The sequence below is a fragment of the Tachysurus vachellii genome, chromosome 9 (genome assembly GCF_030014155.1).
Source record: "Tachysurus vachellii isolate PV-2020 chromosome 9, HZAU_Pvac_v1, whole genome shotgun sequence".
Classification (NCBI taxonomy): domain Eukaryota; kingdom Metazoa; phylum Chordata; class Actinopteri; order Siluriformes; family Bagridae; genus Tachysurus; species Tachysurus vachellii.
The window spans coordinates 19685765-19702140 of NC_083468.1; the positions used below are offsets into that span (position 1 = coordinate 19685765).

The following is a 16376-nucleotide window of genomic DNA, read 5'->3' on the forward strand; positions in this document are numbered from 1 at the left end:
GTATCACTAAAGTATCTTCAGTAAATTTTGGAAAGTTTCTGCATTGCACCGCTTCCACATGATTGGCTGATTGGATAATTACATGAATGAGTATTTGTACAGATATGCCTAATAAACTGGATTTTTTTATATTTCAAATCCTTTTAACTATAAAAATAAGAGCTGAAGATAACAGAATCCTCTCATTCTTCTTCATCATGTCATCTTGCCCAATGGCAAAGTAATACACGGGTGGATTGGATTAATCCGATGAATGGATTACAGACAAAAGACAGTTGAATTGAAAAGAATCTACTGCAGCTTTGTTTACCACAAGGTTACAGTAGAGGTCATAAAAATGATTAATGCCTCTCTCTCACTATCTTATTTTACGTTAGTACAGTGTGTAGTAGAGCCTGTAGGAGCTCAGACATCTCCCACTGTCTGCTGTTTACTCCCATTAGACCCCTCCTGTGTGCGCGCACACACACACACACACACACACACACACGTATATCAAGTATATTCTATATATAGAAACATAAATCATGACAATGTTCTCTTTTTCCTCCTTCCTTTAAAGAACTGTAGATAAATATTTTCATGCACCATACGTACATTGGACATTCATGTGAAACTGCACACAGACAGTAACCCCGCTTCAAGATCAAACCACAGACCCAAAAAACTAATAGATTTTATCCCTGCTGAAACTAAACATTGCTTTTTTCTTTATAATTGCATCTAAGTCCTAAGAGGGCCATGTCACATGATACAAACTTATATTTCTTAAATGCTAGGCTGCCTAGGTCAGTTATAAATTCAAAAGTAAGATTTTACTCGTGAATAAAATGATTAAAAAGCGTGTTTTCTTTTTTGTAAAGTTCATGTCTTTACAGTCTTGCTAAATGTACAGAAAGTGATGTTGACGGTTGCTCACTTTGTTGTATTTTCTTTTAACCCTACCTCCATGAAAACAATCAGATCAAGGGTCCGTCTGTACATGCAGCTAAAACAAAGCGAAAAAGTCATTTCCATTACAGGTCAATCTGTCATACACTGAGACATCTCACACTTCTGCTGCTTTTCTCCTGATTCCTGTATCAGGCTTCACAGCTACATTGATTATAATTTCTGTAAGACTTACAACTGGTTTTGACCCAGAAAACGACGCAACCACACCCCTTTCACCGAGCAGATTCTTTGTCAGAGCTGCTTTATTGGACAAATCACAGTTGTTCTCTGGACCACAGTGCTGGCCTTTCAACTCCCACATAATGAAATACTATATGTCCAAGCTGCTCGTTTGGCCTTTGATGGATGCTGCAACCCTTACTTTTAATGGGTCCGGGGAGAGAGCGTGCAAGATAGAATGCAAGGCAAGACCAATAGATAAGAAGACAGGAACGAGCGAGCGAAAAAGAGAACAAGAGAGAGAGAGAGTCTAAAGTTCAGTCTGAAGTCAAGTTCAATGTGTGCTCTTTCAGTAGTAAGACGCAGCTGGCATTCTGATGTCGTTTCCTGTCGTTTCGCACTGCTCAGCCCTGGAAAAGAGTGAAGATTGCTGACACAGGCTAAAACAGGCATGCAAATTACTCTCTCACTAACTCAAATGCCAGTATTATTCACATGCACAAATATTTCGAGCATCTTATCCCTGAGCAGCTCAAACCTACACTACAGGATGAGCATAGACTTCAGCTTTCAGACTTAGAATCACACACTGCTGCGGTTTTGGCTCGATTAATTCCATACTATAGCCTGTCAATGAGATGTTATTGCCTAAGGACACAGGACCCTGGGGGCTCTCTCATCAGTTGTCCATCTGCACTACATCAATCCACTGCACATCAGCAATCTGTCAGTACGGGCAGAGGACTGAACAGAACTGAAGGTTAAAGCTGATACTTTTTCCTCATGCCAGATGTCAAACATATCTGAACTTTGAAAGGATTTGGTCACACACACTCACACCCACACACACCCACACACACACACTCACACACAAATTTGTCTCTCTTCACACAGCTGATGTAGTGCTATTTATAGTATGCATGTATATCAGGCAAGAAGCAGAGGACAGGAGACACATATAAAGTTTAAGAAGGGGAGGTATTTTATTTATCCCTAAATAATAAATATGAGATACAAGAACATGCTCATCTTTCCTCTCTCTTTAAGATTAAAGTGAGAAACTTGTGCACATGCTCTCAATGATACATTGCATAAACACATCAGACTCACACACTTACACAGTCTACAAAGTGACATTTAGCTGAATGAATATAGTAAATTATCACCTTTAAACATACACACACACACACACACACAAAGAGAGAAAGTAGTTACAATACTGTTCGTTAGCTTATTGGGAACGGTGTAGTATGATGAGTAGTACTACGTGGGGGAAATAAATAAATAAATAAATAAATAAATATTTAAATATATATATATATATATATATACACACACACACATATATATATATATATATAAAGTAATTATAATATATAATGTATTTATATTATATTATATATAATATAAATACGATTATACTACAATATAATATATATACTATAAACAACTATTTTTATTCTTTAAAAATTATGCAGACACCTGACCATTACACAAGTATGTGGGCTCAACAGTTTATTCAACTCCAGATTTATTCTCCCTTTAAATGTTATAATAAACATCACTCTTCTAGGAAGGATTTGACTAGATTTAAGCATGTTGCTGTGGGGAATTTGAGTTCGTTCACCCACAGGATCATTAGTCAGCTCAGGCAGTGATGTCAGATGGGGAGGTCTGGGGTGTAGCCAGTGTTCCAGTTCATCCCAAAGCTATTCAGTGGATTTGAGATCAGGACACTGGCGTTCTTCCACAACAACCTTGGCAAAGTATGTTCTCATGGACCTCACATTCTCACAGGGACATTGGCATGCTGTAAAAAGTTTGAGCTCCGTATTTCTTAGATTATTAGGACGATTAGTTATTAGAAAGGTGCACTGAGCATCAGGAAGGCAACAGGAGGATTTTACTTTCACACAGTAAGATGTGACATGAACTGACATGAACATCATGGGTCGATAGCAAATAAATAAATAAATAAATAGTGCATGTGGTGTGTATGTGTGAGTAAATTATTAACTCAAGTAATATAGTGGAGTTTGAGAAAGAGTCAGCATCATGGTCCACAGACCAAAAAAAGGGTTAATATTTAATTCAGATATAGACACAGAGTTTTCAGAGCACTAAACAGACACAGATGCAGTGTCACTGTATTACAAGCCTACACCAAAGTCATTAGTATTAACTACTAATAGTTACCGGGTAACTGCTCAGTAAATCATAATAAACTGAAGTTCATTATAAGCTAAGCAATAATTGCAGAGTTAAACATCTTCCACATAATAAAAAGTAACAAGAACAGCCATCCACAAGTGTAGGTGAAATCGCATCAGGACGTACGTGTCAGCGATGAGGAGGCGGCGGCTCGAACCCGTAGGTGATTCTCACCTGTGTGTACTCTCGCTGAGGTTACTTATATATTATTTACCATTTAGAGAGAACACCATGAACCTGAGTGTGTGAGAGAGCTGAGCTGAACTCTGTCTGTGTATGTGTGTGTCTGTGAGAGAGGAAAAGCTGAAAAGTGCATGCAGAAAAGCTTAAAATAAAAGCAGCAGGAAGTCACCTGTCTCTAGAACCCTCTTTCCCACCCACAAATGCCAGGGTTCTACAGTGTTGTTATATATTATCCAAATAATACATAATAAATAAACACCACAAAACAAACCACAAAACACTGCTGCTGAACGTGTATCGCAAATTAAAATAATACATTTTGACAATGTATATTGTCAAAATGTATATTATTATAATGTATATTTGAAAATAGAAATATATTTTTGTGTAATAGTGTCGGTTCATTTGAAGACGACGCTTGAGGATTTCCTTCAGAATGGTTCTTGATCTAATCAGTACAGCACTCAGTTCTACTATTCCTTTGGTTTATATAGTATGAATGTACCGTGTCTTTTAGACTCAGAATCAGCTTTATCGGCTTTATCCGCCAAGTCAGCTCACGTACAGAAGGAATTTGTTGCGGTTACAGGAGCTCTCCTAAACATAGTTTGTACATACGGTATATAAACATAGACTAACGGCTAAAAAGATACAAATCTAAATAATATACAAGGTGCAGTTGAGTTCTATACAGATGCACCTAGTAAGTACTGTATAATGTGAATAATGTACATTTAGATAGCAATAGAACAATAAAATATGTATTTAAATATGTAAATAGATTCCATTAAAAGATATTGCACCGTGGAATATTGCACTTTAACAGACAGGATATGTAATGGTGGGTGTGCTAGCTGTTTAAAAATGGATATAACCTATGAGAAGAAACTGTTCTTATACCTAGATGTCCAGAGTTTTAACCTTGCAGCTCTGTTTTTTTAAAATCCAATTCATAACGCTCATATCTTTCTAGTTAGCTAGTAGAAATATATAGAAACAGTATATGGAAAAAGAAAGGAAATTACAGACCATTACACGTTTATTACACTTCTTGTAACACCAGGCTTTTTTTATTCTTTGGATGTTGGATAGGTAAAAGTCAATCAACACACAGATGCGTCTGCATTTTCATCCTGATTAGCGATTCAGGCGTGTGAAACCTGCTATGCTGTTAATGAACTGTTGATAAACAGAACGTGGCTGAGTTTGAAATTCGTGTCAGTCTTTGGTGCTGAAGTGAAGCGTGTGTCTAGTTGCGGAGCTTCTGACTTCAAATGTACCAAATCACATGAGGCTTGAGCAGCATTTTATACAAAATCATCAAGCAACATATTTTCTTTCTTTCGACAAATTATTTCATGTCATATTATATCATTTAAACATATCCAAAAGAATTTTCACGGTAGCTGATGGATTTTGGATTTTATCTCCCATTATATGTTGCCCTATTAAGCTACTTCGATTTTATTTCACTATCAAATATGAGTTCCAAAACAGCAGCCTTTTAAATAAACATATTTAAATGAAACCGCAACGCTTCTGAATTCTCAGAAGGTTCACAGGTTTATATTAACACTCGCAATTGTTGTTTCTATGGTAACAACTTCTACACGGATTCGTACGAAGGATGCTTCGTAGAAACAGTTTGAAAAATGTGTCATTGTTAATATGCTGTAATTTTTCTTCATTTCTTTTGGTAAGAATCTATAAAAAAAATAAAATTCGTGCCTGTTTTGTTGTTCCCATGTTCAGCATTGACTTGTTTTATTAGTTCACACTCCACAGTGGTGGCTAATGGCTGATATAAAAGTAGACACTCAGGGCTTTGAGAATTTATAGTTTTATAAAAATTTCTGCCTTTACCAAGCCTACTAGGGGCAATAGTTACATAGAAAAGTTTAAAAATTTTTTTATAAAAAATTCTATCTTCAAAGTAAATGGTGATATCAAACCCTTTTCTGCTCTATGAGCTGCACTAAAACTAAAGCCAACAGTGTCCTGTCTCATTTTATATCAGACTTGTGGAAATAAAATAATTCATTTCTTTACACCAACTGAAAATGCCTGGTAAGTTGAGAATGTCAGTGTACTTGAAAAAAAAAACTTTAAACTAAAGCTGCAACTTTTTAGTTTTCTAACACAGGAAAGCCTTCAGTATAGAGATTTATTTTGCAAGTGTAAATAAATCAGGGTGGCCAGGGGGATAACTGTTCCCACTGCAATAAATGTAACTATAAACATATCAAAAATGATGTTCTTTAATAAAGAGAAAACCGTTAATGTTGGCTATGGTAAAGTTCCTGAGGTATAAGAGCAACAACACAATTCAGGACACAGCATTACTGGAAAAGACCAGGGCCAGTATTCATAAAAATTCAAAGAATCATCACAGAGAGCTTCTAATTTAGCTTTGAAATTTCTAATTAGGAATCTTATCATTCCTAATTAGAATCTTATCATTAGTAATTCGGGACTTATCTCAGAGCAACTCTGAGCAAGGACAATACAAAAACTTTTATCTTAGAGAGGGTGGGGCTTAACCCTGTTACTAGGTGCTACATTCTTTTGAAGACTGTGATTAGTTGTTGGTTTGTCCAATAAAGAAACGGGGCGCTTTTAAAATCTGGTCTATCTGTTTCTTCACTTTGTCTCTATTGTTAAGATGTTTGAGGTTATATTGTGTAGGGATTACGTTTGTGACCAATCATATTAGAGATGCGCTTAAATCTGTATGTTACAAATGTAATAAATGTAAACATCTTCGACACAGAGCAGAAATGCCTTATAGCCAAATTATATCATTTCTGCCTCTACGGCATTTCGGCTCTGTTTCAGAGATGTTAGCGTATCTCTAAACATGTATACATTTCTGTGCTGTGTCGGAGATGTTATCTCTAATATGACTGGTCACACAAATAATCCCTACATCATGTACATGAATCTGTAGCATTTTATTAACTCACTACCCTTATTAAATATTGTATACAATACATTTCTTCTCCCTCTTCACCATTCGGCCATTTTCTGCTTTGCTAAAGAAACTCTTAAGCCTCTTAAATGTCCTCCTCTCTACTCCAAAGATTTTTCCTTAGACCCTTATGAGATCTTTTAAGGGTTAAGAAGCTTTATCAATAACTTTTATCTTTAATATGATCTTCTCTTTCATTTTAAGGGGAAACGCCAACATTTCTAAGAATTTTATTACATCACTAGGAAAAACTCTTTACACTAAGAATTATTATGAATTCAAGCCCAAGGTGTTAACGGTAACTCTGCTTCCCCACCATCTTGTTGATTATTTTCCTATAAGATCATGCTACAGTGTTTTACTGCTTACTTATCAGATAGAAATCCCTTTCATGGTCACACCTAACGTGTGTGTATCTTTTGTCTGTGAGACAGACAACACTGCCACTCCTAGGTCATCACAATAAGCCCAGCAGCGTCTCATTTCCCTATGTAGTGACGTTCCTGTAGATTTTGGATGTAGATGAAGCAAAAACATCATCATAAACCTGTGGCAATTTTAGACGTGCCCTTACGATTTTCAAATTCACATGACGTGTAAAAGACTTGGCTTGTATTTAGTGTAAAGTTTAGATTCAAACAAGTGCAGTTTTAGGAATCATGAATACTGATTTGCATGCAATATAATAACAATCTCGTCATTGCTTCTCAGTCAAAATGTAACTACTGATGGAGGCTGGTAGAGGACGCTGTTTCTTTCTTGTTGAATGATTCCAATATTCTTAATAGGGCACTCTGACATTTAAAGAGTGACATAACGCTACATCTGTCACCGAGTGTCTCGTGGTATTACAAGTAACTGAACCTTGTTTGTGTGAAGTGCTTTACATTCTGTCTCTGTGTGTGTTACTTATATTTATCTCATTTATACATGTGAGCAGTTGATGATAAAAGGGCTTTTCTCACGGTTCCAGCAGTGGAAGCTTGGTTTTGGATTTGAACTCGCAACCTTCCAATCAAATGTCAGAACAGTTGAGCTAGTGATGCGTGTGGTTGTGGTTTCTCCCAGTCATGCTGTGTGCAGTTTTTTCCAGCGAGGGTGTGATTGTGCAGGTGGCTGCTTGTGAAATCTCTTGTAAAATGTACTGTGTTGAGGGAAACAGCCTGATGTTTCAAACAACCCACCCTGCACATGTCCGTCTGTCTCCATCTGTAAGCACACACCATGACCGCTTGATAGGAACTCCCCGAGAGCCCTTCATGCCTGGTTTGCACTTCTCTGCTCCACTGGATATGAAATCTTATAAAAGTGCTTAGCAGTCACTGAACAGCCACCGAATATGTGAGGGATGGAGACTGCATATCAGTAAGGACACTAAGCTTGGGTGTGAATGAGACATGATAGTGAGGGACAAGCTGGACTGCAGAAAGACTTCCTCATAGCAACATGGGCATCAAATCAGACACACGATTCAGTCTGATACTGAGTTTACCAATACACTTAGTAGAATGAGCACACACACACACACACACACACACACACACACACACACACACACACACACACACACACACTTAAATGTTTAAGAGCCGGGTTTCTACTATTAGTTCACTAGGTCTATTAAAAACATGTATTTCTTTCTCTTTCTCTGTGTAATTTATACCAAGGTTTAGTTTGACATTTTATATATAAATCTCACAAATAAATTCTCAGTTGAACTAAAAATTAACAAGCCCCTGCACGAAAAGTCATATTAAATGCTAGATTCTTAATGAAGGCTCGGTTTCTGTATTTGAATCTCAATTAAAAGTTCAACTGAACATAAGAAGTCAAGTCAAGTCAAGATGGTGTAAGTGTTGTCTGAAGCCTGTTCTGACAGGATTAGTTTCACTGGGTGATTATTTTACACGTCTCCTCTTTAAACAGAACTTTAATTACGACACAAAGGTTGAGCTTTGGCAGTCTGTTCGCTCTATGAACCTGGATGACAGCAACACATGGCCACATGATCTTATATTTATTGTATTCCACTATATGAATGCACTGAATTATTTATTATCATGTCTATTTATTTTTCAGTGTGGAGCCTTAGATGATTAAAAGCCTTACAGAGATATGACGGATTGGTCATTTATATTGCATATAGTTCATGATATTAGTTCAAGCCACCCGTGATTGAGCTGGGATGTACCACATACTTGTAAGCATTCAATGGAGTACACATTACACATTGGATGATTCAGGTCGTAATCAGACCTCAGCTCATCAACTCCTGGTTTTAGGTACGGCACTGGCTACAGAATGCCAGGGGAAGGTGAGGTATACATGTGGATATGCATGACTGCACCTTAGAGGCTGTCACGATCCAGTTCAGGAGACAAAAGCATAGAACAGAGAAATTAAATTTACATGAAATTGGCATTTCAGATACCATTGAGGAGAACGTGTGTGGACGGCCCTGCGGCAGTATAACACAGTGTAGGATGTGCAAAGCCTTGGTCATTAGCAGTCAACGTCAGCTCCACATCAGAGGTAAGGTGGTAAGATAATACATCCCCCAACCCTTTGCCCGCCTCGGAGGAATTCCGCCAAGGGATTTCCTTTTGGAGCAGACACAGGACGAAGCTCTCAGACATGTCTTTCGGTAACTGATGTTCAGTGGGTTCAGCCCAACATTACAATCTCCTTCCCCTATTTCACAATTAATAAAGATGACTAAGAGGGCAGGGTGTTACATTAGAGGATTAAAAAAATGTACAAAGATACAACTGACTGTCCATTTATTTTCTAAAAATCTAAGCATCACATGACATGTTGGCATATGTGAATATAAAACATTGTTATACTAATAGCTGTTCTTTTGAACCGTCCCTTTAATTAGCCACGTTTAGTGTACAGTAATCCTCTCATTGGTTTCATTATGATCTTTGCACTGCCAATATGGACATCATGGAAATACAGATACAGAATTCAGATAAAGTATGCTGAAAGACCATTCATTCATTCATTCATTCATTCATCTTCTACCGCTTATCCGAACTACCTCGGGTCACGGGGAGCCTGTGCCTATCTCAGGCGTCATTGGGCATCAAGGCAGGATACACCCTGGACGGAGTGCCAACCCATCGCAGGGCACACACACACACACACACACACACACACACAAGGTGGAGGCGGGAATCGAACCCCGACCCTGGAGGTGTGAGGCGAACGTGCTAACCACTAAGCCACCATGCCCCCCTGCTGAAAGACCAAATACTAGCAAATACTAGACCAAATACTAGCAAATGCTAGTACTAGCAAATAAAAAAAAACTTTTTCCCCCCAATTCAAGGGTTGAACCAGCCTTATGTGAAGAGAACTCACATTTTTGCAACCTCTGATTATGACCAGGACAAAAGCAAACACGCACCCTAAAATTAAAAGTCTTTCTCAGTAACTCAGGGTTGTCTCCTTAACTCAGGTAATATCAAATCAAAATGCTTGTGCAAAGCATCAGAAGTAAACGATGTAGCACTTCTTACCTTTTTTGTTTTTCTGTATATACAAGTATTTGCTTTAGCTCAACCATATTAACTTGTTGAATCCATAACACTGACACGGCAGATTGCTGTTAAGGAGTGAAGCAAAACTCATCACAACAGCTTTAGCTAATAAAAGAGGAACACTTTGTAGCTTGAATGAAGGCTGAAAATGACATTACAGCAAGAGCAACTTGACATTTGGCAAAAAACTGTAGGACATTTGGTCTGTATAATTCTGAGGAGACGATGTAGAGAAACATAAATCTGGATGTTTCAAGCTGAAGATTAAACAGGATGAATTTATTCCAGGCCCAAATGCAAACCTAACCCTGAATAAGGCTTATAAGATGTAAAAGCCAAGTGTGTGTTTGTTTGTTTTTTTTTACCTTCTGTGGCTTATGCACTACAATTAGCATAGTAACACGTTTGAATCTGAAATGGTTTAAACTAATATTTTCCGAATGTAATTGTGAGAAGATAGAAGCAGACTTTGAAGACAGACACAACAGCACATAAGGCCTAGAAAGAAAAATCACACTACTACTCACACTAAGACTTCTCCACTCCAATCGATCAGCATGACAGGTAAATTAGGCTGCTGTCTGATTCCACATTCGACTTTCTAATTATTACCATATTACACATTTTCATCATCCCATCTCCTCCCTCAGGCAGTAGGACAATAAATGGCTGACTTATATTGAACCCCCTTGTGGACATGGGAAAAGCCAATCAACTATGGCTTGAATTCTTCATAAATCATCGCTACTCTAAACTGACCCTATGTGAACCCCGACATCGTTTTCTCCAGTTTGACTCCTGCAGGTTCAACCAGCAGCCTCGCACAAAAACAACAAGCAGGGCATCTGACTGCTCTGAGATCGTCTTAGAGTCTTTTACCACCAAGTTTGGCTGCATGATTTTTTTTTTCACATAAATGTTTCAACCAAAAACACCTGACAAATGAAGAATGCTTCTCATTCTTTTCATCCAGCCAACCAGCACAATAACGGTTACACAGGCGGCAAACCTTTAAACAAAAATGTCTATTTAGATATTATATAAAGTCTTTGTATAGTCTCATGCCTGGAGTCAAATACTAGTCAAACGAATGCAAAGGAATGACTCACTCGAGTAATATGAGGTGAAATGACACTACAGTGAGGTGAAAACAACAGAAGCTTCAATAATGCTTTTCTATGGACTATGGCACCCTCTTCTGGAAATTCTGGTGCACTCGGGATTAGTACATAATAGAGCAGAAAGAGGAAAAAAGACCTACGGGTGCTGAATGCTCTTAAAATCTGCTTAAATCGAGGATTAAATCCATTTATTCAGAGCGTTATCTCTGCTGCAGTGCTGTTTCACTGTATTCCAGTCCCATTCTTAAGGAGGCAACACTTCCGTTCTCGATCCGGCTCTCTGCTGAGCTTGCTTATTTTGGGCATATTTGGGAGCAATATTGCATTTATTTGTCTCGAAGTAGAATAATGATGAAACCAAATACGAATACATTATCCAAAATAAACAGATAATGCATTCTAAACAAGTGGGAAGTTTTTTATGTTATTGGGGGTGAGAGCAAGCAATGAGATATGAAGCCTAAAGGAAAAAGAAAGGCCTTGTTCATTAACACGAATGTACATTGTCCACTAACTGGTCAGGCATGCGGTGGTTTAAATTATGCTAGCAGTTTATTCCTATGTTGGGAAATAAAACCAACAAAGTGTGGTGCAATCAAAAATAATGATGTGCAAGTGGGATTTTAACAAAAAACTATCACGCACACATCACTAGTTGAGACCAGTTAAAACTGGAATGATGTAGCTGAGCTTGAGGAACTATGTGAGCCAGAATTTACACACAGCAGACAGGACTGGCACTTATTCCCAAGTGTTCTCCAGTGTTTCAGGGAGAAAGGTGGCAGGATTTAATAACTAAATAAAAGAACCTCAGTGCAAATGTGTCATACACCAGGTGATTCATCCCCAGGTCAAGATCTTGTGATATCCCTCCACAACAAACTGACCTCCCCTTCGACCATGGCTCACAACCTTGGGGTATCCATGGACAATGTTGCTGATATGACAAGCCAGGTCGGATACATCATCACAAGGATTCTGCCATTTTTCTCCACACAGGCTGTTCAGGTACTTCTTCAAGCTCTTGTCGTTTCAAGACTGGACTACTGCAACTCACTTCTGGCAGGTCTACCTATGAATGCAATTCGTCCTCTGCAAAAGATCCAAAACGTGCTCCCTCCACTGGCTTCCGGTATCTGAACACATCAGAATTAAGAATACTGATGCTTGCTTACAAAGCCAAAAATAGACCAGCTCCCTCTTACCTCCAAGCTCTTATTACTCCTCACACTGCATCTCACACCCTTAGATCTACCAGCACTGCTTGAACGATGTATACCAACCTCTGGTCCCACTATCTCTCAAGACAACAGGTTGGTATACATCAAAACTCTTTTCTGTTCTGGCACCGAGTTGGTGGAATGAACTTCCCCCAGATCTCCGAACAGCTGCGGTCACTCGTCATCTTCAAACGACGAGTAATGACCTACCTCTTTACTTATTTTCCCTGTTTTCTTTATGTGTATATCTTAAATAAAGGTTGATGATATCCTAACTCTGTAACCTAGTGAACCAGTGTTAATGTATTCATTAATAGAGACTTTTTTTTAAGGGCTTCTGCCAAAACATGGCCAAACGTATGAAGAGTTTTGAGCATCCTATTCCATAAAGCATGGGCAAGAATACCAAGTTGTTCCTTCTTTGCTGTTATAATAAGCTCTAATCTACTGGGAAGGATTTGCACTAGACTTTGGAATGTGCCTGTGGGGATTTGTGTTCAATCAGCAACAAAGCAGAAGAAACTGCAGACCGGTCTTTCAAGAAAACCTGATGTGAAATTGCCATTCAAATTCATCCCAATGCTACAACATATAAACTTTGTGGGAACAGTTAGAGGAGGATCCTCTTATAGGTGTTAAGGTCAGGTGTCTCCAAAAAAATAGCCATATCTTGCAGCTGAGATACATTCAAGAAATATTACATCCAGTCCAGTGTTTACTGATTAATGCTTCTACAGTGGATTTAGAAAACAAGCTCTTGCAATTTCATTAGTCAGTAAGATAGCTAAAAACCATGACAGTATTTGCTCTAGCTTTGTCCCTCTGTGACGTCAGAGCAGCAGACAACTGCTAACACATTAGAGGATTAATGAAAATACCATGACAACAAACAAATAGCATCAGTATTGATGAATACATTCATCAAATTTCAACAGAAACATATTTACTGGGTTTTAAATTTCTGAACGTAATGTGTGCCAAATTTCCTCTTTGGATAAAGTGCTGCCACTTTAATCATTTATTGTACTATAGGATGTGATGCAAGTGATGTTAGTGCACAGCTAAATAAAAAGGTCATTACCTGTGATGCGGTGCTGTTTGGTGCTGACACGGTTGCTAAGCTGGACATTGCAGCACAAGTGCAGCATAGCCAGCATGGTGAGAATCATCACCACACTCTGAACAAGCAGAGTCAGCTCAAACTGCTTCCCGACCCTGCACACACACACACACACACACACACGCACGCACGCACGGACAGGGTTCCTGTTGCATAATCACTTCTCACAATGCAACCCCTTAGTAGTGTAGAGAAGAAAGAAATACTTCTCACGCACTCACCAGAAGAAGATGCGCAGTATATTGGCGATGAGCAGAACCAGGCACACACGGGTGGAGAAGCCCTCGGTGTTGCTGGTCTTCTGGATCTCCTGGTACTGGGGGATGTATGGCACTGCACCCCCAAACACCATAACACACGAGGCTAACCACGACAGAAGAGTCCATGAGCTTTCCATTGCCACGACTGACTCCTCCAGCTCAGGGTCCATGGCTCAGAGCTGCACCAGCACCAACTCCTCCTCCACCACCACAACTGCCGCTGCTGCTGCTGAACTCATACACTGTCCTGAGATCATTTACATACAAGAAGAGAATTTACATACTGAAAGGAAAAGTATAATCAGTAAAAAAAAATTTATATATATATATATATATATATATATATATATATATATATATATATATATATATATATATATATATACAAAAATAATGACAAAAAATATGTTAGCGTAAAAATCAGTGAAAAAGTGCTTAAAAAAATTGAGATAAAACTCTTTTTACTGTAACTTTCCTGTACGTGTCTATGCATGTGCCTAAACACGGGCAAACAGACGCTGACACTGAATCTGAACTGTGATTCACTGCCTTGCCTCAAACAGGATTAATTACTCATCTCAAGCAGGATTAATTACTCCCATAGTGTTCCTGCCCTTCATTACCAGACTCTGAGCATGATGGTGACCCACTGTGAATGATTCTACATCAACGAGAGAGAGAGACTATATTACCACACAGAGTAGCGCTAAAATGTCTAAAACCAATTTCAGCTCAGCCTCGTGTGACCACCTTCATAATTATTATATCTTTTATCATCTAAATGCAACAGATTTTCCTTTCTTTCCCCTTTGTGTGCAAACCTGCTGATTAAACACCATTTCCTAAAAATAGCTCTATTGCAAAAAAAAAAATGCCCCTTCAAACACTGGCCTTATTTTCTCAGCTACATGAGACTGCTTTTGTAGAAAGTCTGTACTCACAACATTCTGCTCTGTTTCCCCCCATCTTGCACCACAAAGGTCTAAGTTATAGGCCTCTGAACATCCTGGATTTCCCAAATGGTTATAAATGGCTATCATTCATACATTCCCCAGACATATACACACATACACTTGAAAAAGTATTCATGGAGATATCTTTAGGGGCTTTCACACTGGCAGTATTGTCTAAAAAAGAGCACGGTCTGCATGAAAAATTGTTAGCGTAGACCAGGAAGCACACCGTGGTATTAAACTCAAAACTACCCCAAGTACTGTTGCACTGAAACTGTGCCTTGATTCCTGCGAACACGCTTTGTCCTCAGGTCTGCACTTGTTCTGAAAATAAAGTAACCTGCTCATAAGTTTTAGCCGATGACTGCATAATTAGTTTCCACAACATGCGTGTACCAAGAGTGGCAGGGGATAGCAGCAAAATAGTTAAAATACAAATGTTACATTGTGCTCTCCATTAAAGAGATACCAGTGAGTGTTCAACCAGACCAGACCAGACCTGGACAGCCAGGAAAAATCACACTGCAGTGTGAAAACCAGCTTAGCGTGTAGCTGTAATATATGCAGTGTAATAATTCATCATATGTCCTCTGGAAACTTGTGGAAACTGCAATATTTACTACCTAGTACCTATATATACTAGTCACAATTGAACAGATATTACTGGGAGGGTTGTGTGTATGTGTGTGGGGGGGATATATTGCCACACAACTTCCTTGTTACAGTTAGCCCTTCATCAGACCAATCATCAGTCTACTGTTGGTACACCACTTCCTTGACAGAGCTAAACTGCTATACAAAGCCAATGGTTACAGGGAGAGGAAATTCAAATCATGCTGTTTTTGACATATTTGCATGAGCAAGGCCTTTAGTGAGACAATAGAAAGCCGAAAAATCTTCAGCAGTGCTCTGTTTGTGGAACTTATTGATAATTGTGTGATCACTTTGACGTGATTATGTCAACAAATGTACACAGTCTGTAGTATAAAGTGGAAGGGTTGAGTCAGAAAGGGCATCCAGAGAAAAACCTGTGCCAAAATCACACATAGGAATCAGCTGATCCACTGTGGACATGTAATGTTATGTCTGTACTTTTGAGAGTCACCTACAGCTGGAACCAAATTAGTTGTGTGTGTCGGGTCAACACACTTGGCCAATAAATCTGATTCTGATTCTGTAAAAGTACAGACATAACATTACATTTGTGTGTTTCAAATTTGTGGCAATAATTTTGGCCCACTCATGGGTTTGATGGTCAGGTGTCCACAAACATGTCTATATAGTGTGGATCTAATCCAAATATTGAGATTAAGAATACACATACAGTATGAACTTGCTCTGGGAATTCATGTTGTTTATTAGAACACATTTAGATTGGAGACTGTGGAAAAACAGACTTACACATTCCAAGTTATGGGTACAGTGGACTGCAGCATTAGTTCTTGCTTTACCTTTACCAAAAGAGATCAGTGCAGCAGTGTACTTAAGTACTGAACTTACTGATTAAGTTCACCTTTCCTGCTAATAATGCCACCACCACCACAGTGCTCGGTATCTCGTAGATCACTAACTAGCAACTCTAATCTCTGAGTATCTGTGCTGTTTAGCTGCACTGCGTTCTGTAACTTGGAGACCAACTTTTGCGCTGTTCACTACATCTTTGTTCATTTCTCATCTAATTT

At 38.6% G+C, this 16376-nt stretch overlaps 1 protein-coding gene across 1 annotated transcript in view; it reads right to left on the bottom strand.

Moving 5' to 3' along the window:
* Window positions 1-16376, bottom strand: part of si:dkey-246g23.2 (solute carrier family 66 member 2) — a 58802-nt gene that overhangs the window by 41289 nt on the left and 1137 nt on the right. The window contains exons 2-3 of the mRNA XM_060878163.1: window positions 13703-13988; window positions 13443-13576 (exon numbers count right to left, since the gene is read on the bottom strand). Of these exons, the coding sequence (XP_060734146.1) occupies window positions 13443-13576; window positions 13703-13911 (343 nt within the window). The 5' untranslated portion in view covers window positions 13912-13988. The remainder of the gene's footprint in view (window positions 1-13442; window positions 13577-13702; window positions 13989-16376) is intronic.